Source organism: Mirounga angustirostris, unplaced genomic scaffold (assembly GCF_029215605.1).
Source record: "Mirounga angustirostris isolate CCGP_5_RB_7025 unplaced genomic scaffold, mMirAng1.0.hap1 SCAF_7, whole genome shotgun sequence".
Classification (NCBI taxonomy): domain Eukaryota; kingdom Metazoa; phylum Chordata; class Mammalia; order Carnivora; family Phocidae; genus Mirounga; species Mirounga angustirostris.
Genome location: NW_026991715.1, coordinates 7,282,110 through 7,305,832, shown reverse-complemented (window position 1 = coordinate 7,305,832; position 23,723 = coordinate 7,282,110). Strand labels below are relative to the sequence as shown.

General features: G+C 48.1%; 2 protein-coding genes and 1 long non-coding RNA gene across 11 annotated transcripts in view; 1 reads left to right on the top strand and 2 right to left on the bottom strand.

Moving 5' to 3' along the window:
• The window catches only part of LOC135365310 (WAS/WASL-interacting protein family member 3-like), a 14,066-nt gene extending 13,796 nt beyond the window's left edge, over positions 1-270 (bottom strand). Inside the window, exon 1 of the mRNA XM_064595644.1 lies at positions 240-270. Coding sequence (XP_064451714.1) covers positions 240-270 — 31 coding nt within the window. The remainder of the gene's footprint in view (positions 1-239) is intronic.
• Positions 1-23,723, top strand: part of MGAT1 (alpha-1,3-mannosyl-glycoprotein 2-beta-N-acetylglucosaminyltransferase) — a 26,972-nt gene extending 3,249 nt beyond the window's left edge. For 4 of the 9 annotated variants that reach the window (XM_064595730.1, XM_064595726.1, XM_064595729.1 and 1 more), the window contains exon 3: positions 21,106-23,723. In XM_064595730.1, the coding sequence (XP_064451800.1) occupies positions 21,227-22,576 (1,350 nt within the window). In that variant the 5' untranslated portion in view covers positions 21,106-21,226 and the 3' untranslated portion in view covers positions 22,577-23,723. Of the gene's footprint in view, positions 1-413; positions 437-3,602; positions 3,775-4,496; positions 4,632-20,480; positions 20,782-21,105 lie in introns of those variants that run through there. The other 5 variants (XM_064595733.1, XM_064595728.1, XM_064595731.1 and 2 more) reach the window with 5 other exon arrangements.
• Positions 3,041-4,448, bottom strand: LOC135365325 (uncharacterized). Its single transcript, XR_010412934.1, has 3 exons — positions 4,321-4,448; positions 3,310-3,410; positions 3,041-3,055 (listed from the first exon to the last, which is right to left on the bottom strand). It is a non-coding gene; the product is annotated as an uncharacterized LOC135365325 (long non-coding RNA).

Sequence of the window (23,723 nt, the reverse complement as noted above, 5' to 3'; positions counted from 1 at the left end):
GCCATCTCTTAGCCTTTATATTTTTGCAGGCTCTCTTTCCAAAGACCTGTTCATAGTTACCTTCTCACCTCCTTCCTGCTCCTTCCTTGAACTCCAGTTTACCTACGCCAAGATACCTGCTTTTCTGAGTGACAACAAACAGAGAGGAGGTGTGTTGGGAATTTTGATAGACAGTGGGGTACGGTGGCCTGGGGGCACAGGGCAGGAAGCTTGGCTTCTAGCATCTCCTTGCCTCTTACTAGCTGTGTAATACCTGGAGCTCACATTCATTGGGGTTGGCAGCAATAACTAAGGTCATTTGCAAGCTGAAAATCATATATTTACGACTTGTTTCTTTTTTTCCCCCTCCTTCACCAGCCCAGTGGTGAGCTGTTCCTTCTCTGATCTGAGGCTGGCTTGGGGCAGTACCTTTCAGCCCAGGCTTCTACTTCAGAAGGTACAGATTTCAGGGTGGCATGTCACTTCCCCCAGCTTGGCCCAGCAAGTTCCTGGTGCCAGTCCTTGCAAGGGGTATCTGGTCCCAGAATGCATCTGCAGCCCTCATCTTACCTGGAAGGCCTGTGAGTGCACAGAGTTGTGCTATATTTATATGGCACTTATGTTACGTGAAGTGTCCAGGCTGCTGGGTCACTTTTCTGTCACCACACTGTTGTAAGGAAGAGAGAGCAGGGATTATTTCCCCAGTTTGATATGTAAGGGGAAGCTACAGAAGCCTTGAGCACAAAGGGCTTGCCTAAGTGTGGACAGACAGATACTGTGAGGGCCATCTGCATTCTGCTGCAAACCTTAAGGGAGGGGAATTCAGTGCCCCGTCAGACAGCCTCTCTGGTAAGACCTTTCCTCCCTAGACTGAACCAGAATTCCTCTCCCCTGTCATTTTCACCGAAAGTACTAGTCCTGTGCTCTGCCTGACCCTGTCACAAGATAGCCTTCTCACAGGGGTTCCAGGATCTCAGACCACTCAGCCAGGACCAGTGATAGACTTAACCAAAAGCTGTAGATGTGTTTTAACTGAATTTATTCATACCATTCTGTCATACAAGAGGAATTGTATGTGGCTATAACCAGAAGTCTCATCTCACAGACATTGTTCACTGGTCCTTGTATTAATCTTTTCTCCTTTCTTTGTTCTTGATGAGCTGTGTTTCTGGGTCTCCAAGGGGTGTGGGGATGTTGGGAGAATGGGAGAGGGAAAAATAGACACAACACTGATTTAAAACTTTGATTTTACTTCTTCCAGCCAAGATCTGTCTTTTAAGTTCAGAGCATGAATTCGTTCCAAATTGTAAAAAAAATTCAGGGTATCTTAGGTATGGTTTATGGGAAGGCAATTGAAACAATTTTCACTTCCTTCTCCTTATCTTTCCAGTCCTCTTTTGGAGGTAGTGGGGGTGGGCAGGATACAGTATTTTCGCTTCTAATTCTCTCTTATCTTGTGATCAGATCTTCCTGTTTCTTCCATTTTCATATATCCCAATTTCAGTTTCATTCCCAGAATTCAGGTACCTCGCTCCTTGTTTCTGTCCTTCTTCCCCCTTCTCCCCTCCATAACACCTCCTCATGAAATCTCCATCAGAAGCCCAGGACTTCTTTTCCCAGGTCAATGTGGCACCTATCACCCTGGCTTCTTACCTCTCAGACCAAATGTTTTCTCTTGTTTCCATCCAAGAATTCAGCCCAAACCAGTTCTCTAACCAGGCTCTTTCTGCTTGGGACAGTCCTTTTGCAGCCGGGCAATTTCTACCGTTAGATCTTCCTGTGAGCCTTGGAATTTCAACAAAGGACTGTTGAACATCCAACATCATTGGATGTTGAGTTCTGGTGCACAAACAGTTCCCCATTTTGTCCCCATTGAACTGCCTTCGGATAGAGAAGGATTATTATTAGAGGTGGGAATGTGACATCTCATGGGCTGGTTGGTCTGCCCCACTTTTCAGCATCCTACCATGTCCTTTGTCCTGGAGGGTGATTTTAGCTCCTGATATCTTGTATCTACAAACCAGTATTTCCCAGCTTTTTACACTTTTCGGAATTATCATTTTCCTTCTTACTTTGACATGGAGTGTGAGTGTGTAGGTCTCCCGTATCCCCCAACTCCCTTCGTAAGGAAAGCATAAAGAGAGGGCAGAGATGCAGAGACAGTGGCTACTGGCTGGCACATGGGCGTGGGCTTGCATTTCCTGCCATGGTCCATGCAGTCAGCTCAGCTGGAAACCTTGGGGACACACACACACACACACACACACACACACACACACGTCCAGCCTCAGTGAGGTGTCAGCTCTTTTCTCACTCTGCTTCTTCAGGGCTAGGCTCCAGCTGCTTCTGGCAGCCTTCCCTGCTGCCCCACTGTGCGCCTGTCATGCTGGACACGCAGCCATCTGAGAGCATTTGCACTCAAGGGTGTGTTAGTGGAAGGAATGAGTGCAGAAATGCCTGGGTCTAAAATCTGGCCATACCCCTCACTAAGTTCTTGGGACCTTCAGCCAGTTGGCACTTATTCTGAGATTCACACCTCTGATGTGTAGAATGGGATGATAATGCACACTCTGCAGAGCTGCTGGGAGGGTTCTGCATGCGGAGGCCTCTGTGCACTTGGTTTATTTCCTTAGCCCCAGGCAGGGGGGAGCCTTTAGGGCACGCCCTGCCTTTTTGTGTCTCTAGAACCCTTCATAATTCCTGGTTTCGGGTAGAAACAAGTTAGTGAGCGAGTCAGTAACCACACACTGCTAAGTTCCTGCCTGCTGTGTCGAACACAGGAGGGAAGTGGGTTGGGGGAGGGCCTCGTGCCTGTAGACCGAGTCCTCATCACTTTGGTCGGGCTGGCCCTAGACTGGCTGTGCAGGAGTAGCCAGTAGTTCTCAGTTCCCCACCCTCACTTCCCAGGATCAGACACAGACAAGGCTTTTCCTTGGGGGCTCCCTCACCCCCTTTCACAGGGCTACCACATCATCCTGAGATTACGTCCTTTATTCCTTAGGTCTCATGGTTCTTACCCCAGGGACAAGTCTGTCCTGTGCTCCTGTACTCAGAGTGGACAGCTCTCCTTACCCACCTGGAAAGAAAAAAAACCAAAAAAGTGAAAAACAAAAAGAACAACAGCTGTCCCCCTTCTGCTTTTGGCAGCAGGTGCTTCCTCTCTGGCTGCTTTTTTGGCACCTTGGTTCTTGTTCTCACATCCCTGCACCCTGCGGCCCCTCTGTTGCCCCAACTCCTCCCTCCCGGAAGCTGGAGTTCAGCAGGTTGATGAGCGCGGTCCCCAGACTTGGCCTTGGATTTGGTGGACGCACCATCTGCTGCCCCGCCTACCTCAGGCAGGGCTCTCCGCGTCGACTCTGTGAGGCTCCGGGCTCGGGCTGGGGAGGGCAGGACTCCCGAGGTCTCGACCGGACCGGGCTGAGGGGTCGGGACTGAGAGCGGGGAAGGGCCCAGGGTAACAGCTGTCAGCACAGCGCCTCCTGAAGTTCAGGACCCGCAAAACTTGGGATGTCCGGACGGCGGGTGCCCGCCGCGCCGGGCGGAGGAGGCGGGCCGGGGAAGCGGGGCCCCCGGCGCGTGCGGGCGGCCGGTCCCGCCCCTCGGCCTCCGCGCCCCGCCCGTCCCGGGGAAGGGCCACGTTGCTCGCCTGGCGGGCCGGCCCGGCGCGGGGAGGAAGGGCCGGCCGGGAGGAAGGCGCCGGCGGCCGCGCGAGCGCTGGAACGCGCCGGGGCACCGGGCTCGTTCCCCGCGCCCCGGGGCCGCCCACGCGCAGGTCCGCGTGGTGGGGAGGACCTGGTGAGTAGGGGCCCGGACGCCGGCGTCCGTCCGTGCTGAGGCTTGTCCCGGGGAGCGGATGGAGGTCCGCCCGCAGGAGGCCCCGCGGAGCGGCGAGGGCGCTCCCGGGGCTCGGGTCCCGGCTTGCGAAGCGGCTCCTCTCCGAGCGCCGCGTGTCCCCCGACAGCCCCGTGCCCGGGAGCCCCCGCGAGAGGGACCCGGCCCGGCCCGCCCCGGGCTTCGGCCGCGCACCGCTCCCGAGCCGGGAAGTCGAGCTCCGCGTTCCGTTCTCGGAATCCCGGGCCTCCAGCTGCTGGAGGAGGGCGGGCTCCGCGGGGAGCGAGGCGGGTGTGCAGCTCGGTGGTAGGGCGTGCGTGGGTGCGGGGCCGGGGGAGGTGGGAGGTGGGATGACCGCGGAAGGTTTGGGGGGCGGGGAGGGGGGGTGGCGGCCTTCGCCCAACCCCACCCCAGCGTCCTTTCCACCAGTTACTGGGGTTCTTTCTCAGCCGCAAGGAAGAATTGACTCAATGTGAAAATACGTAAATTGGAAAGAAAACTTTTTCCTACCTGTTCGCTGACGTGTGTGGAGTCCGGGGCTGCTTCTTTTTTTTTTTTTTTAAGATTTATTTATTTGACAGAGACGTAGCGAGAGCAGGAACACAAGCAGGCTTCCCGCTTGGCAGGGAGCCCCATGTGCGGCTCGATCCCCGGACCCTGGGATCATGACCTGAGCCGAAGGCAGACGCTTAACGACTGAGCCACCCAGGCGCCCCGGAGTCTGGGGCTTCTGAGACGTACAGAGCCCCCATCTTACAGACTGGAGCAGAGGGGCCGTGTGGCCAGCTGATCTGCGTTGGTACTGAACAGCGAGCCCCAGGGTGAGGCTCCACCTTGGTTAACCCTTGCCCCTGTGGCCTGCTTAATCACTCTGCTTTAGGTCATCACTGGCGGAGAGAGCCAGCTTTGTTTTCTGTCGTTTGTAACAGTTTTCAGACCATGGAGCCTTTTCTCTTAGATGCTTACATCCCCTGAGCCCGCCTCCCATGGTGAATCACCCCTGTCTGACCCCATTCCTGGAGACCATGGAGCTCGTCTGGATTCCTGCTTCTGTGTCCTTTCCTGAGTTAGAAAGCACTGTAGTTATGTTTAACCCCAGGGGCATATGTGACACCTTAAACTCACTTCCGGTTTGGGACATTGGGGGAAATTGTCCTGTCCTTTTCGTCATCAGAAACCAGGGAACCTGGGGAAGATCCAAATCACCTCTTTTTCAGTTCAACTAAGGGAACCAAGGCACAAGTGGGTCAAGTGACTTGCCCAGGGTTACCTCGTTTCACAGGCTTTCATACTTTTTGCTGCACTAACATCGTCCTTCCTTTTAGCCTTTTCTTTTTCAGAATGAGTAACCTGCATCCCTTCCTCCTAGGTCTTACTCTCTAAGCTCCTGAATTATTTAGTGTATCTCCCCTGACTTCTTTTCATTTCTTCCGTCCTTGTGAAAGTATGGAGCCTGATACATGATGCAGGAGACTAGCAGAGGTCTAATAATGAACGAGAAAGTAATTCAATTAGGTCTCCATTATCTGAGGTGTATTCTGTACTTGGGATTTTTTAGGCAATGTTTTTTAACATGGTAAGCAAGACAAAGATAGAAGGGAAAGCCTGCAATATTACTTTAACTCCCATACTTTTTTTGAAGCTAAGTATGACTTCTCCATTATTGCTCATGAAGGGAAGTTAACTATCTGGTGTTCTCTTGCTGTTTAAGATACAGTTTTACCAGAGAGTGGGGACTGGCTGCAGAATACCATGGAATCAGGGTGTTGGAAAGGGATCACAGCTTCTAGGCGGTCCTTCAGAGGAAAAAAACTGAGACCCACGGGAGTTGGGACCTGCTCAGAGCCTCCTGGGTTTGGGCTAAGGGTTTACACACTAAAAATGCTCACTTATCTTCCACCACGGTGCAGATGTTTTTGTACTCGGTGGTGTGGATCAACTGTGCCACTTCCCTAAAGGAGTGTGAGAACTCTAGCAGATCAGAACAGTTTTTTGTTTTTTTGTTGTTTTTTTTTAATTTTAAAGCCAGAACTAGTTTTGAATCTGCACCTTGCAGGCAAATGTCATTAATAACAGAACATCAGGAGCTCAGGTTAGGGTTAAGGACTCTTGTTCTATTTTAGAAAAGGAAGGTGTGGCAGATTGTATTTTCCCAAAATGGTCTCCCCACAGATGTCCCATTCCACTTGGTGTTACAACTGGACATTGTTCTCCACCCACCAGTGGTGGGATCTGTGGTTTTCTCCCTTTGAGTGTGGGCAGGCATTCATGATTCCTCTGACCTATGAGTAAAAGGCAGAAGGGATCCAAGGCTGGATTGTAATACGGATACAGTGTCACCTGGTTTACTCTGTTTCTTGGGACACTCATCTTTGGAACCCAGCCATCAAGTTCAAGTTCAGAGGAAGCCCAGGCCACGTGAAGAGGCCCCGTGGAGGTGTTGCAGCTGGCACTTCATCAGAGCATGCTAACATCAACCTGCAGACGTGTGACCGAGTAGGCCTTTGAGGGAGAGTCCACCCCCCAGCTTCTGAGTCTTCCAGCTGAGGTCCCAGACGTCATGGAGCAGAGACAGGTCATCCGCTCTGCCCCACTGTCCAAATTCCTGACCTGTTGAAACTGTGAGAGAGAATAGGTGATAGCTATTGAACATTAGATGTTTTTATTGTTCAGTAATAGCTATTGATAAGGAAGGGAATATGAGTAGAGGCAGACCCTCAGATTTTGGACTTGGGGCTTTGAGCACAGAGGACAGGAGGAGCAGTGCTGTGCTTATCAGGGGTACTTAGATTCTGTTTTACTCATTATTTCAGGTACTTACTACTATATCACACATCACCTCAAAACTTAATGGCTTGAAACAACAGAATCATTTTATTCCTATCTTAGCTCTGTGGTTCTTGCTCGTGGTCGTTCACGTGGTTGCAGTCGGATGTGGCCACGGCTCGGATCATCTGAAAGGCTTCCTCCCATGTCCAGTTGTTGATGCTTGCTGTTGGCTAGAACCTTAGCTTGGGTTGTGAACTGGAATACCTGTGGGTGGCCTGTCCTTGTGGCTTGGGCTTCCTCCAACTTTTGTGGCCGCATTCAAAGAGCATGCATCTCAGGAGCAACTGGTGGAAACTGTATTGCCTTCCGTGGACTAGTTTTGCGAATCATGCGTGGTCACATAGCCACAGATCAAAGAGGGAGCATAGACCTCGCATCGCCCGCGTTCTTCTAGTGGGAAGAATGGCATTACGTTTTTGTAAGAACACGTGGGGTGGGATATGTGGTGATCGTCTTCGGAAAATGTACTCCTTCACTCTCGTGCTGCTGGTTTGGTTTCTCCCTGATTCAGCTAATAATGCAAGCAGTCCGCCAGCTAGCCACTTGAACTTCATATGTGTGTCAAGCCCTGTAATAGCGTTAAAGGTCATAGGGCTTTTTCCCTCAGGAGTAAAGTGAGAAGCACGTGAGCACAGCCACAGATTCTGTTACAGTGTGAAGGGGAGAAACAGGAGGTGTGGGGAGCGTGTGGTGTGAGGGTGGTTGTGGGAAGGCCTGGCTCTACCTGGGATGTTACGGAAGGATTTGCTGAACCGGGCTCGAAAGGGTGTGCGAGTTCCGACAGTGGGTCCTTGGGTGATGTTTCAGGATGAAGGAACAGCTGGAGCAAAGACTGCAGCACATAGGTGTACTCGTTGGGGGAAATAAGTAGCTTGCTGAAGCCAGAGATGGGGTTCAGAGGTTAATGGCTGGGGGTGAGCTTGAAAAAGGATGCTGGAGTTAATTTGTTCTGAAGGCCTTGTGTGTCGTAATGAATTGGAGTTTAATTCTGTGAGCAGTGGTAGCCCCTGCCGGTTTTTAAGGCAGGTTAGTGTTGTGACCAGCTGGGCACTCTAGGAAAGAAGGATGCTTGGTGCCGTTGGGAAGGTTGCTTAGGGGAGAGCAAGACTGGCGTTAGGTAGACCAGCTGAGAAGCTACATCAAGAGCTCAGGCTTAAAACAGTATCGCGTAAGGAAAGAGAGTTCAGGTTCAAGGGCTTGAAATGGGACTGTGGCAGTGAATGAGTAACTGTCTCTTCGATTTTCATAATTCTGAAATGCTTGGGGCTGGACAGGTTTCAGAATTTAGAATTTTTTTGGATTTTAAAAAGATGATCTGGTGCATTTATGGTATAGTATGAAGTGTGGAACAGCACACGATAATCTAGCATCTTGATTTCTGTGGCAAACGTATAAATAGTCACACTAAATGGATAATAAATACTATAAATAGCCTTACATTAGATCACATCAGATTTCACCAAAGGTTTTGCTGCCAAATGAGTGTAGAAAGCTTCTCTTTTTCAGGGCTTTTTGGGCTTGGGAATTGCAGTTAAGGGATTGTGGGTGAGTGGCATTTGCACAGAAGTCACTTTTTAGGTCATTGGTAAATCTCTCTTGATGGTCAAAGATCCTAGCACAACAGCTTGGCTGCACTGGGGGAGCTGGTCCCCGTCCTTGAATAGCTTGTAGCTGAGGGGGTTTAACAGATCTTGAGCAAGAAGTTGCACTGATACCAATGATTGTGATTGTGAAGGGGTGGGTAGACTTCACATTGTCTGACATCTTCCCTGGCAGAGACATGAGTGAGAGCACAAGGGAAGGAGGGAGGGAGGAACAGACCAGGCATTCAGGCACATGCAGAGGCCTTGAGGCAGGCTCAGAAGGATTTAGTAGAATGGAGCAGAGAGAGCCAGCTGGAGAGGGGACGGAGGAATGACTGGCTAACATGTCACAGCTGGGCACTGTTCTAAACACCTGATGCACATTATCTCACCCAATCTTTATAGCAGTCCGGTGAGGTATTCTATTATGATTTCCATATCAGAGCTGAGAAGATTGAGTTTCAGAGATGTGAAGAAACGTGGGCTGGTGCCAAGCAAACTCCTGATGGTGGGACTGAGAGCAGCACTTCCTCGATGAATGTGTTGGCTTGCTGGCTTTATCGTCCCTCGGGCACAGCACATGTGTGTGCACGCACACCATTCATTAACTTCCACACACACAGGACGATTCTGTCCTGGGGAGTATGTGAAGAAGCAGTAGGAAATGGCTCTGGCTCTTGAGGACTCTGTAGAGAAGCAGTGGGGCTTGGGAATAGACATGTTGCGTTCTCTCCGGAAAGAGGACCAAGTTCTGTTTCACAATTTAGAAAAAAGTGGTCATGGTCTGGAGAACGAGGGCCTGAGCCCTTAGGTAGAGGCCTCGGCTGGACTGGGACAGCGGTTTCCTGTGGGCCGTCCAGCCACGCTTGATGCTTATAAACATGCTTAGAGTCCAGTCCTCTGAGGGATTGAGAAGATTGCTTTGATCTGCATGGCTTAGAAGGATGGGAGACGGGAGGGCTTCTCGGCTTCTGGAAGTGGATGTGGGCCACCTAGTTCCTAATGTCTGGAGAAGAGTGAAGGCTTTTACATGTCATCTGCAGGGTAGGGAATGTGTGGTCCCTTGGGGTTTTGCCACCAGTCTGAGAACTTGCTGGTCTGAGGTGGCTCATCAATAAGTCAGAGACAGGTCTGTTCCTCCAACCTTGAGGTAGCATTTCAGATGATGGAGTTCAGTCTCTTTTTTCCTTCCTCCATCCCTTCCTGCCCAGTCAGTTAGGAGGCAGGAATTCAGGGGATTGGGAACCCTGGACAGGAGATTGGAGGGAAAGATCCAACAATGACCACATCCTGAGGGGGACTGAGGAAGTTAACTGGAAATCTGTTGTCTCTCTCTTCTTCTAGGAAACTCTGATTTGTATATGAGCACTGATAACATGGGAATTTAATGACACAGTAGAGTGGAAATGCACTTGAGTTGGTTTTTTTTCTCCTTTTTTTATGTTAATCACCATACATTACATCATTAGTTTTTGATGGAGTGTTCCATGATTCATTGTTTGTGTATGACACCCAGTGCTCCATTCAGTACGTGCCCTCTTTAATACCCATCACCAGGCTAACCCATCCCCCCACCCCCCTCCCCTCTAGAACCCTCAAGTTTGTTTCTCAGAGTCCATATCTCTCATGATTCATCTCCCCCTCCGATTTCCCCCCCTTCATTTTTCCCTTCCTACTATCTTCTTCTTCTTCTTCTTTTTTTAAACATATAATGTATTATTTGTTTCAGAGGTACAGGTCTGTGATTCAACAGTCTTACACAATTCACAGCGCTCACCATAGCACATACCCTCCCCAGTGTCTATCACCCAGCCACTCATCCCTCCCACCCCCCACCACTCCAGCAACCCTCAGTTTGTTTCCTGAGATTAAGAATTCCTCATATCGATGAGGTCATATGATACATGTCTTTCTCTGATTGACTTATTTCGCTCAGCATAATACTCTCCAGTTCCATCCACGTCATTGCAAATGGCAAGATTTCATTCCTTTTGATGGCTGCATAATATTCCATTGTATAGGGACGCCTGGGTGGCTCAGTCGGTTAAGCGGCTGCGTTCGGCTCAGGTCATGATCCCAGGGGTCCTGGGATTGAGCCCCGCATCGGGCTCCCTGCTCAGCAGAGAGCCTGCTTCTCCCTTTACCTCTGCCTGCCGCTCTGCCTACTTGTGCTATCTCTCTGTCAAACAAATAAATTTAAAAAATCTTAAAAAAAAAAAATTCCATTGTGTATATATATATACCACATCTTCTTTATCCATTCATCTGTCGATGGGTATCTTGGCTCTTTCCATAGTGGCTATTGTGGACATTGCTGCTATAAACATCGGGGTGCACGTGCCCCTTCAGATCCCTACATTTGTATCTTTGGGGTAAATACCCAGTAGTGCAATTGCTGGATCATATGGTAGCTCTCTTTTCAACTTTTTGAGGAACCTCCATACTGTTTTCCAGAGTGGCTGCACCAGCTTGCATTCCCACCAACAGTGTAGGAGGGTTTCCCTTTCTCCGCATCCCCGCCAACATCTGTCGTTTCCTGACTTGTTAATTTTAGCCATTCTGACTGGTGTGAGGTGGTATCTCATTGAAGTTTTGATTTGGATTTCCCTAATGCCAAGCGATGTTGAGCACTTTTTCATGCATCTGTTGGCCATTTGGATGTCTTCTTTGGGAAAATGTCTGTTCATGTCTTCTGCCCATTTCTTGATTGAATTATTTGTTCTTTGGGTGTTGAGTTTGATAAGTTCTTTATAGATTTTGGATACTAGCCCTTTATCTGATATGGCACATTTACAAATATCTTCTTCCATTCTGTCGGTTGTCTTTTGGTTTTGTTGACTGTTTCCTTTGCTGTGCAAAAGCTTTTTATCTTGATGAAGTCCCAATAGTTCATTTTTGCCCTTGCTTCCCTTGCTTTTGGCGATGTCTCTAGGAAGAAGTTGCTGCGGCTGAGGTCAAAGAGGTTGCTGCCTGTGTTCTCCTTTAGGATTTTGATGGACTCCTGTCTCACATTTAGGTCTTTCAACCATTTTGAGCCTATTTTTGTGTGTGGTGTAAGGAAATGGTCCAGTTTCATTCTTCTGCATGTGTCTATCCAATTTTCCCAGCATCATTTGTTGAAGAGGCTGTCTTTTTTCCATTGGACATTCTTTCCTGCTTTGTCGAACATTAGTTGACCGTAGAGTTGAGAGTCCATTTCTGGGCTCTCTATTCTGTTCCATTGATCTATGTGTCTGTTTTTGTGCCAGTACCATACTGTCTTGATAATGACAGCTTTGTAATAGAGCTTGAAGTCCAGAATTGAGATGCCCCTGGCTTTGCTTTTCTTTTTCAAAATTCCTGTGACTATTAGGGGTCTTTTCTGGTTCCATACAAATTTTAGGATTATTTGTTCCATTTCTTTGAAAAAAGTGGATGGTATTTTGATAGGGATTGCATTGAATGTGTAGATTGCTCTAGGTAGCATTGACATCTTCACAATATTTGTTCTTCCAACCCATGAGCATGGAACGTTTTTCCATTTCTTTGTGTCTTCCTCAATTTCTTTCATGAGTATTTTAGAGTTTTCTGAGTACAGATTCGTTGCCTCTTTGGTTAGATTGATTCCTAGTTATCTTATGGTTTTGGGTGCAATTGTAAATGGGATTGACTCCTTAATTTCTCTTTCTTCTGACATGTTGTTGGTGTATAGGAATGCCACTGATTTCTGTGCATTGATTTCATATCCTGCCACTTGTTCTAGCAGTTTTGGGGTGGAGTCTTTGGGGTTTTCCACATAAAGTATCATATCATCTGCAAAGAGTGAGAGTTTGACTTCTTCCTTGCCGATTTGGATGCCTTTGATTTCTTTTTGTTGTCTGATTGCTGTGGCTAGGATTTTTAATACTATGTTGAGTAGCAGTGGTGATAGTGGACATCCCTGCCGCATTCCTGACCTTAGGGGGAAAGCTCTCAGTCTTTCGCCATTGAGAATGATATTCACTGTAGGTTTTTCATAGATGGCTTTTATGATATTGAGGTGTATGTACCCTCTATCCCTATACTCTGAAGAGTTTAGATTAAGAAAGGATGCTGTACTTTGTCAAATGCTTTTTCTGCCCATGGAGAGCATCATATGGTTCTTGTTCTTTCTTTTATTAATGTATTGTATCACAGTGTTTGATTTGCGAGTGTTGAACCAACCTTGCAGCCCAGGGATAAATCCCACTTGGTTGTGGTGAATAATCCTTTTAATGTACTGTTGGATCCTATTGCCTAGTATTTTGGTGAGAATTTTTGCATCCATGTTCATCAGGGATATTGGTCTGTAATTCTCCTTTTTGATGGGGTCTTTGTCTGGTTTTGGGATCAAGGTAATGGTGGCCTCATAAAATGAGTTTGGAAGTTTTCCTTTTCTATTTTTTGGAACAGTTTCAGAAGAATAGGTATTAATTCTTCTTGAAATGTTTTATAGAATTCCCCTGGGAAGCCATCTGGCCCTGGGCTTTTGTTTCTTGGGAGATTTGTGATGACTGCTTCAATTTCCTTACTGGTTATGGGTCTGTTCAGGTTTTCTATTTCTTCCTGGTTCCGTTTTGGTAGTTGATACATCTCTAGGAATGCATCCATTTCTTCCAGATTATCTAATTTGCTGGCATAGAGTTGCTCATAATATGTTCTTAGAATTGTATTTCTTTGGTGTTGGTTGTGATCTCTCCTGTTTCATTCATGATATTATTTATTTGGGTCATTTCTCTTTTCTTTTTGGTAAGTCTGGCCAGGGGTTTATCATTCTTGTTAATTCTTTCAAAGAACTAGCTCCTAGTTTCTTTGATCTGTTCTACTGTTCTTTTGGTTTCTATTTCATTGAATTCTGCTCTGATCTTCATTATTTCTCTTCTCCTGCTGGATTTAGGCTTTATTTGCTGTTCTTTCCCCAGCTCCTTTGGGTGTAGGGTTAGGTTGTGTATTTGAGACCTTTCTGGTTTCTAGAGAACGGCTTGTATTGCTATATACTTTCCTCTTAGGACTGACTTTGCTGCATCCCAAAGATTTTGAACAGGTGTTTTCATTTTCATTTGTTTCCATGATTTTTTAAAATTCTTCTTTAATTTCCTGGTTGACCCATTCATTCATTAGTAGGATGCTCTTTAGCCTCCATGTATTTGAGTTCTTTCCCACTTTCCTCTTGTGACTGAGTTCTAGTTTCAGAGCATTGTGGTCTGAAAATATGCAGGGAATGATCCCAATCTTTTGGTACTGGTTGAGACCTGATTTGTGACCTAGGATGTGATCTATTCTGGAGAATGTTCCATGGGCACTAGACAAGAATGTGTATTCTGTTGCTTTGGGATGGACTGTTCTGAATAGATCTGTGAAGTCCATTTGGTCCAGTGTGTCATTTAAAGTCATTATTTCCTTGTTGATCTTTTGCTTAGATGATCTGTCCATTTCAGTGAGGGGGGTGTTAAAGTCTCCCTACTATTATTGTGTTGTTGTCAGTGTGTTTCTTTGCTTTTGTTATTAATTGGCTTATACAATTGGCTGCTCCCATGTTAGGGGCATAGATATTTACAATTGTTAGATCTTCTTGTTGGATAGACCCTTTAAGTAGGATATAATGTCCCTCCTCATCTCTTATTACAGTCTTTGGTTTAAAATCTAATTTGTCTGATATAAGGATTGCCACTCCAGCTTTCTTTTGGTGTCCATTAGCATGGTAAATGGTTTTCCACCCCCTCACTTTCCATCTGGGGGTGTCTTTGGGTCTAAAATGAGTCTCTTGCAGACAGCATATCGATGGGTCTTGTTTTTTAATCCAATCTGATAGCCTGTGTCTTTTGATTGGGGCATTTAGCCCATTTACCTTCAGGGTAACTATTGAAAGATAGGAATTTAGTGGCATTGCATTGCCTGTAAGGTGACTGTTACTGTATATTGTCTGTGTTCCTTTCTGGTCTGTGTTGCTTTTAGGCTCTTTCTTTGCTTAGAGGACCCCTTTCAAGATTTCTTGTACGGCTGGTTCCGTGTTTGCAAATTCCTTTAGTGTTTGTTTGTCCTGGGAGCTTTTTATCTCTCCTTCTATTTGCAATGACAGCCTAACTAACTGGATATAGTATTCTTGGCTGCATATTTTTCTCCTTTAATGCTCTGAATATACCATGCCAGTCCTTTCTGGCCTGCCAGGTCTCTGTGGATAGGTCTGTTGCTAATCTAATGTTTCTACCATTGTAGGTTACAGATCTCTTCTCCCGAGCTGCTTTCAGGATTTTCTCTTTGTCTCTGAGACTCATAAGTTTTACTATTAGATGTCGGGGTGTTGACCTAATTTTATTGATTTTGAGGGGGCTTCTCTGTGCCCCCTGCATTTTGATGCCTGTTTCCTTCCCCAGGTTGGGGAAATTGTCTGCTATAATTTGCTCCAATATACCTTCTGCCCCTCTGTCTCTTTTTTCTTCTTCTGGGATCCCAATTATTCTAATGTTGTTTCGTCTTATGGTATCACTTATCTCTCAGATTCTGCCCTCGTGATCCAGTAGTTGTTTATCTCTTTTCCTCAGCTTCTTTATTTTCCATCATTTGGTCTTCTATATCACTAATTCTTTCTTCTGCCTCATTTATCCTAGCAGTTAGAGCCTCCATTTTTTATTGCACCTCATTAATCGTCTTTTGGATTTCGACTTGGTTAGATTTTAGTTCTTTTATTTCTCCAGAAAGGGTTTCTCTAATATCTTCCATGCTTTTTTCAAGCCAAGCTGGTATCTTTAAAATCATCATTCTGAACTCTAGTTCCGACATCTTACTAATGTCCGTTATTGATTAGGTCCCTGGCAGTTGGTACTGCCTCTCGTTCTTTTTTTTTGAGGTGATTTTTTCCGTCTTGTCATTTTGTGCAGATGAGAATAGATGAATGAGAGAACAAAATGCTAACAGGGTAACAACGACCCCAGAAAAATATACACTAAACAAATCAGAAGAGAACTGAAACCGGGGGAAAAGAAAGGGAAAGAAAGAAAAAAGAAAAAGATTAAAAAAATAAATAAATATGATCAAGCTGGTGCATAGATCAGTGCCACACACTAGATTTTGGGTATATTTTGGTCTGTTAGAAGAAAGTGTCTCTCAAAATTTTAAAGAAAGAAAAACTTATATATGTTCAAAAATAAGGGTAAATATGATGAGGGGATGGAATATGACTGTAAAGATGAAAATTATAGAAGATTTTATAAAAGGAATTGATAAGTTTGTTGAAAAAAGAAAAGAGGAATTAAAAAAAAAACGGAGAGAATGTGATCAGGCAGGAGACTAGAACAAAACCATACACTAAAGATTTAGGGTGTATTTTGGTCTGTTAGAAGAAACTGTATCCCAAAATTTTAAAGAGAGAACTATATATATATATATATATATATATGGAAAATAAGGTTAACTACTATGAAGGGATAGAATATGATTCTAAAAATGAAAAGTAAAAAAGATTTTTTTAAAAAAAGGGATAAGATGTTGGTTGAAAAAGGGGAAAAAATTTCAAAAAAAAAAGAAAAAGTTAAAAAAATTATCTTTTAAAGACTAAGGAATCATGGGGAAAAAAGCCATGGATTCTATGTGCAGTAGTCCCCTAGCGCTGGAGTTCTGCCATTCTCATTGATCGGTAAACTTGTTCTTGGCTGGCTGTTCTCGCTGATCTTCTGGGGAGGGGCCTGTTGCCGTGGTTTCCAAATGTCTCTGCCGGAGGCGGAAGTGCCCCGCCCTTGCCCCCTCCCGGCTGAGTAATCTGCTCGGGTTTGCTCTCCGGGGCTTTTGTTCCCTGCGAGCTTTCCGTACAGCTTTGGAGGCGGAGAGTGAAAATGGCGGCCTCCCAATCTCTGCCCCGGAGGAGCCGAGAACTCGGGGCCCCGCTCCTCAGTGAGCCCCCAGAGAAAAGCCGTCAGTCACTCCCGTCTCCCCGGTCTCCGGCCGCCCTCCGTGCTCACCCGGCCTGTGACCGCGCGTTTCTATCTCTGGCCCCCGACCCCGGGTGGAGTCTCCAAACCCAGCAGATCCCTGCGGTGCACTCCCGCGCGGCTCCTCCCCGGGGAAGAAGGTGAGTCTCCCCGGATCTGCCGCTTGTTGGGTCCCTGCTGGAGGAGCAGTGGCCCGACTGTGCCGCGGATCCCGGTTTATGGCAACCCCGAGCTGAGAGCCCGCGCCTGGGCTCCGCCTCTGCAGCCAGCTTCCCTGCTCTGTTACCTGGGAGCTCTGCCACACTCAGGCACCCCCAGTCTTTCTGTGACCCCGAGGGTCCTGAGACCACACTGTCCCGGATGGTTCCACTCCCCGCTTAGCCACCAGAGTGACGTCCCTCAGCAGAGCAGACTTTTAAAAGTTCCGGTTTTGTGCTCCGTGGTTCTATCACTTGCCAGAAGCGGCCGACGGAGGCCCCTCCCCCGCCATCTATCCTCCCGAATATCGCCTCAGATTCACTTCTCCGCACGTCCTACCTTCCAGAAAGCGGTCGCTTTTCTGATGAGAGAGTTGTTGCTCTTCTTTTCTTCGATCTCCTGTTGAGTTTGTAGGTGTTCAGAATGGTTTGATCCCTATCCAGCGGAATTCCCGGAACCAGACGAAATCCAAGTCTCCTACTCCTCTGCCATCTTGCTCTGCCCCCTCCTGGACTTGAGTTTTCTGAGGGACTGGTGCTCTGGAGTTGAGGTGGATGGTTTCTCAGAAGAAGACAGGTGGGGATGCTGCTGGCAGGGGCTTGGGGAGTCTCCCCAGGAGGGAGACAGAACCAGGTTCCTTTAGCGATCCTTCAGGATCAACACTTTGATCCTTTGACACTGGATCTGCCTGCTCAAGAGCCCAGAAGTGCAGAGATGAGATCTGGAACCTGAGATTTTGGTGGCCGTGAGGCAGAGGGTAACTGGCAGAGCAGCGGGCACAACAGGGCACATACCTGAAGCTCCAGGGTGTGAAGAGTGGAGACTAGAAGTAAGAAAGCCAGGGAGAAGTTGCATGGTCCGTAATGTCAACTGTCTGGAAATTGGAGGGTGTGGTAGATCCTTTCAAGTAGGGAGTTCTGGTAGGGGAAGAGGGTTGGTAGGGCCATGCCTTTCTCTAGTAAGATGCTGTCCCAGCCCCTTCCCAGAGCCTGGCAGTCAGCAGGTGTGTGATGAGTGATTAAGGAGTTGAGGACAAATGGATTGCTTCAATTGCGCCTACTGACGTGCCTAGCTGGGGCCATACTGGACAAAGCTAGTCAGAACTGTGGGCCACGTCCCCATATTGATTTTATGAAACTTTATTTGGAAATAACTTCAATTTACAGAAAAGATGCAACAATTAAAATAGTATAAGGACACTCATTCCTTTACTCAGATTCACCTGTTAGCATTTTGCCACATTTGCACGCTCTCTCTATGTATACATGATATTTTTTTCTGAACCATTTGAGAAGTTGCATCTGTCATGACTCTCTACTCCTAATTACTTCAGTCTGAATTGGTGGAGAATTGGGATATTATTTTCCATAACCACAGTATGGCTATTTATCAGTCAACATGGATACTTTAATTGACTACCTACATTCCAATTTTGTCATTTGACCCAATAATGCCTTTTCTTAAAGGAAAAGTTTTATTGAGGTATAGTTGACATAAAGTGCACATACTTAAAATGTACAATTTGATAAGTTTGTATGTATGAATACACCCATGAAACTGTTACCCCAGCAAGATAACAGCAAAGTTTCCTACTGTCTCTTTGTAATACCTCCCCTCACTGTCCTCACTGCCTCCATGCCTAGGCAACCACTGATCTGCTTTCTGTCACTGTAGATTACTTTGTATTTTCTGGAGATTTACATAAGTGGAATCAGTGTATGTGCTCTTCTTTCGGTCATTCACAAATCACGTATTTTGAGATTCATCCATGTGTTGTATGTGTCAGTAGTTTATTCCTTTGAATATTATTCCATTTTATAGGTAAGCCACAATTTGTTTATCCGTATTCCTCTGTTGATGGGCGTTGGGTTTTTCCCAGTTTTTGGCGATTATGAAGAAAGCTGCTATAAACATTCCAGATAGTTTTTGTATGGATGCATGTTTTTATTTCTCTTGGCTGTATATGTAAGAGTGGACTTGGTAACCCTCTGGCATTTTGACAAACTACCAAACTGCTATAAAGGACATTAATTCCATACCTCACACCATATACAAAAATTAACTCAAAATGAACCATAAACCTAAATGTAAAACCTAAAACTGTAAAACCTGAAAGAGAAAACATAGGGAAAGATATGTGTTATTTTGGCAAAGATTCCTTAGATACAATGCGAAAAGCATGATCCACAAAAGATGAAACCCTTGATAATTGAATACCATTAAAATTAAGATCTTCTGGGGCTCCTGGGTGGCTCAGATGGTTAAGTGTCTGCCTTCAGTTCAGGTCATGATCCCAGGGTCCTGGAATGGAGCCCCAAGTCGTCAGGCTCCTAGCTCAGTGGGGAGTCTGCTTCTCCCTCTCCCCCTGCTTGTGCTCTGTCTCTCTCTTTCAAATGAATCAGTAAAATATTTTTTAAAAAACAAAGATAAAATTAAGAACTTCTGTTTTTCATTTGACACTCTTAAGAGGACAACTGTTTGGATTTTTGCATCTGATAGGTGAGAAATTTTATCTTAGTAGAGTTTAATTTGCATTTTTCTTGTAAGTGAAGTGAGTATCTTTTCATATGTCTAAGGACCATTTCAATATCTTTTTGTGAGTTGCCCTTGTCTAAAGACGAGGAGTTTTGGCTTTTTACCCCCTCAGTTTAAAAGTTCTTTGTTTCTTAGCTTTTTATTTGTATGTATATTGCAACATTCTCTCCCAGTTTGTATTTAAACTTGGCTAATGGTGTTCATAACATGCAAAAGTGTTTTACTTATTACTGCATCTAGATTTTGAATCAAACTTAGAAAGCCTTTATCTGTACTCAGGTTATAGAGGAATTGACCCGTATTTTCTTCTAGCACTTGTATAGTTATATTTTTTATATTTATATCCCTAATCCACTTGGAAGTTATTTTTCTGTACAGATCTAATTTTGTTTTTCCAAATAGCTACATAGTTGTTATAACAACTAGTAAGACCATTTTTTTGGCCCTAGTAATTTTAAATATCGCCTGTATCATATATTAGGTTTCTACATGTATTTGGGTCTATTTTCTGTAGTTTAAATTGTATTCCTTTGGATGATCTGTTTATTTACCTACTAGCATCACATAGTTTTAATTATAGAAGCTTTTTAATGTGTAGTATTTTAATGGCCGGTAGGGTTAGTCCCTCTTTCACACGTTGTTTTCATTATTTTCCTAGATGGTCTTGTATGTTTTTTTTTCTTTCATTTTTTAATTTATGTTCAATTAGCCAACATTTAGTACATCATTAGTTTTTGATACAATGTTCAGTGATTCATTAGTTGCATATAACACCCAGTGCTCATCACATTAGTGTTGGTTTGTCTAGCTCCCAAAAAACATTTTTATTTGAGATTTCTGATGATGGTGAGATGTCCTAACCAAGAATAAGGATATGTAAGTCCTCCTTTATGTCTTTAGGAACTATAGTCTTGTTCATGTAGGTTTTGAATATTTCTTGTTAAGTTTATTCTTACATAGGTTATCATTTTTATGGCTGTCGTAAATAGGGTTTTCTCATCCATTGTGACTTGTAATGAATTATTACTTGTGAATATGAAGGCTATTGATTTGTACATGTTAATTATTTATTTATTTGTTTATTTATTTGACAGAGAGACAGCAAGAGAGGGAACACAAGCAGGGGGGAGTGGGAGAGTGAGAAGTAGGCTTCCCGAGGAGCAGGGAGCCCGATGCGGGACTCAATCCCGGGACTCCAGGGATCATGACCTGAGCCGAAGGCAGACGCTTAACTGACTGAGCCACCCAGGCGCCCCTGTGCATATTAATTTTTATATCCTGCTACTTTGCTCAATTCTTCAGTTGTTTGAAGTTTGTTTTATCATTGATTCTCTTAGAGTTTCCCAGGCATATTCTTATAGTATCAACAAATAGAGATAGTCATGCTTCTTTTTCTACTTCTGCCTTTGTCTTCTGTAGTCCATTCACACTGGCTGATCCCTCCAACTGGGATGTTAAATAGTCATGTAGATGGTGGGCAGCTTGGCTTTGCCCCTGACCTTTGTGGGAAGGCCTCTAGTGCTTCCTTACTAGGTAGGATCTGGCTTTTGCCTAAAGGTGTGATTATATTAGAGTTTTTATTTTTTATTTTTTATTTTTTAAGATTTTATTTATTTGAGAGAGAGAGAACATGGATGCATGAACTGGCAGGAGGGGCAGAGGGAGAGAAACTGCAGCAGACTCCCCGGTGAGCCCGGAGCCGGAGTCTCAGGACCCAGAGATCTTGACCTGAGCTGATAGCAAGAGTCGACACTTAACTGACTGAGCCACCCAGGTGCCCCTGATGCTAGGGTTTTTAAATCCGTCATCTTTGAGCAGTTTGATTTGAGGAATGGGAGACAGGTGGGCTCCCCTCCACCCCTGCCCCCAAACTCTGGATGGAGGATGGAACTGAAGTCTGCCAGGTATGGAAGGGAAAATAGGATTCCCTTGCTTCCTCCTTCACAACATCACTCTCTACTTCGCCCTCAAACTATACTGCTTTTCTGAGGACTCATGGACTCACTGTGGAGTGGGGGAAGTACGTCGTCCTGTCCTGTTTACCCCGGATCAGGAGACAGGCAGCTCCCTTCTAAGAGAGCTCTGGGGTGAGCCTCCCGGCCTCCTCGTCCCCCACGGTTGCTCCTACCCTCGGGCGCCCCTTGGGCGCCCCTCGGGCCCCCCGGCCTCCGGCCCGGCGCAGCCCCCGTCTTTGTGATGAAGGTTGGTTTTCTCTGTCCTCGCTGCAGGTGCATGGCTGCTTCCTGACCCCGAAGGCCGGCGGGAGCGTCCCTCGGGCGGTGGAAGCCCAGCAGGCAAGCCGAGGGCAGCCTCGAGCCACCCGTGCCGGCCTCCCCCGTGGGGGCCAGGATGCTGAAGAAGCAGTCCGCAGGGCTCGTGCTGTGGGGCGCCATCCTCTTCGTGGCCTGGAACGCCCTGCTGCTGCTCTTCTTCTGGACGCGCCCGGCGCCCGGCCGGCCGCCCTCGGACGGCGCCCTCGATGACGACCCCGCCGGCCTCACGCGCGAGGTGATCCGCCTGGCCGAGGACGCCGAGCTGGAGCTGGAGCGGCAGAGGGGGCTGCTGCAGCAGATCCGCGAGCACCATGCGCGCTGGAGCCGGCGCGGGCGGGGGCGGCGGCCCACGGCCGCGCCCCCGGGGCCCCCGCGCGCGCCCGCGTCCGCGCCGCCGGCCGCCATCGCCGTCCTGGTGATCGCGTGCGACCGCAGCACGGTGCGCCGCTGCCTGGACAAGCTGCTGCGCTACCGGCCGTCGGCCGAGCGCTTCCCCATCCTCGTCAGCCAGGACTGCGGGCACGAGGAGACGGCGCGCGTCATCGCCTCGTACGGCAGCGCCGTGACGCACCTGCGGCAGCCGGACCTGAGCAGCATCGCCGTGCCGCCCGAGCACCGCAAGTTCCAGGGCTACTACCGCATCGCGCGCCACTACCGCTGGGCGCTGGGCCAGGTGTTCCGCCGCTTCGGCTTCCCGGCCGCCGTGGTCGTGGAGGACGACCTGGAGGTGGCGCCCGACTTCTTCGAGTACTTCGAGGCCACCTACCCGCTGCTGCGCGCCGACCCGACGCTGTGGTGCGTGTCGGCCTGGAACGACAACGGCAAGGAGCAGATGGTGGACGCGGGCCGGCCGGAGCTGCTCTACCGCACCGACTTCTTCCCGGGCCTCGGCTGGCTGCTGCTGGCCGAGCTGTGGGCCGAGCTGGAGCCCAAGTGGCCCAGGGCCTTCTGGGACGACTGGATGCGCAGGCCCGAGCAGCGGCAGGGCCGGGCCTGCGTGCGCCCCGAGGTCTCCAGAACCATGACCTTCGGCCGCAAGGGCGTGAGCCACGGGCAGTTCTTCGACCAGCACCTCAAGTTCATCAAGCTGAACCAGCACTTCGTGCCCTTCACGCGGCTGGACCTGTCCTACCTGCGGCGGGACGCCTACGACAGGGCCTTCCTCGCGCGCGTCTACGGCGCCCCGCTCCTGCAGGTGGAGAAAGTGCGGACCAGTGAGCGCGGCGAGCTGGGCGAGGTGCGCGTGCAGTACACCGGCCGGGACAGCTTCAAGGCCTTCGCCAAGGCGCTGGGGGTCATGGACGACCTCAAGTCCGGGGTCCCCAGGGCCGGCTACCGGGGCATCGTCAGCTTCCTGTTCCGCGGCCGCCGCGTGCACCTGGCCCCGCCGCAGACGTGGCACGGCTACGACCCGAGCTGGAACTAGCCGCGCCGCCCGCCGCGGCCGGGCCCTGCTGGCCGTCCCGTGGGCCGCGAGGGGGCCGGGGCCCCGGGCTGCCTCGTCCTCTGCGTGTGTCCCTCTCGGGTGCATTTACCTTTCCTTTTTTCTGTCTTGTCTTCTTTTCTTTTTCCGAATGGCATTCGAGAGCACAGAGGAAAGGGGGGGGTTATTCTCCTGTTGTCCGGGGGGTCAAATCAGGGGAACCTCGCTGGGCTGTGTTGGGCGGTGTCAGGCAGGAAACCACTGTGTGGTCGGGAGGGACTCGGGCACGTGGGGCCACAGACTGCCGTGTTCCGGGTTTTCTCCTAGAGCGCCTGCAGAGAGCTGGGCAGCTTGAGCTCTCTTTCCCTTGTCCTGGCCCTTCCAGCCAGGGTGCGAGCTCACCTCCTGTATCTGCTCCCCGTCCTCACCTCCCCCCGGTTTGAGGGGTTGTTGGGTTATTGGAAAAGGGGACTTAATCTGTGGCCAAAATGAGACTAACCAAAGGGGTGTCATCGTCAGAGTCGGGTGGAGCTCTTGGGCTTTCGGGGTTTACCGCCACCCACCCCTATTTCTCTGCTACCCCGTCCTTATCCCTCACCTCCTCTCTGCTCTTCTTTCCTTGCAGCTTAGCAGTTTGTGATTCTAAGATGAAAAGTTGAAGGGGAAAAGCAAGACTTCTCGTCAGCTTATCCCCAGAAGCGGGAAGGGGCGGGGGAGGCATGGTAGGGAGAAAGCCTTGGTGTGCGGGGACGTGCATCCCTCACCCTGCCTCAAAGAAACAGACTGTTCCCGGGCCCCAGCCTTTCTAAAAACTGATCCCTTCCCTGTTGCTGTAGGAGGTTTCATGCTGGCCTCGTGGGAGAGCAGTTAGCTCCTTGTGTCCCTGCTCCCCTGGGGTTTGGTGCACAGACTCCGCCCGGAAGGTTGAGGCTTCTGGCGGCCCTGGCAGGGTAGGTGGGCAGCCGAGACCGGATGGCTCCTGCCTCCCTCCCCAGCCCCCCAGGCATTCCCCTGTCTGCTCAGATCAGGATGAGGATGGCAGGTTGGGGAGCAGTGTGTGTGTTTTTGCTTCTGGCCTGACCTCAGTTCATGGAAGAAAGTTGAAGCTATAGAATTATTTTCAAAAATAAAGGCTGAATTGTCTGAAAAA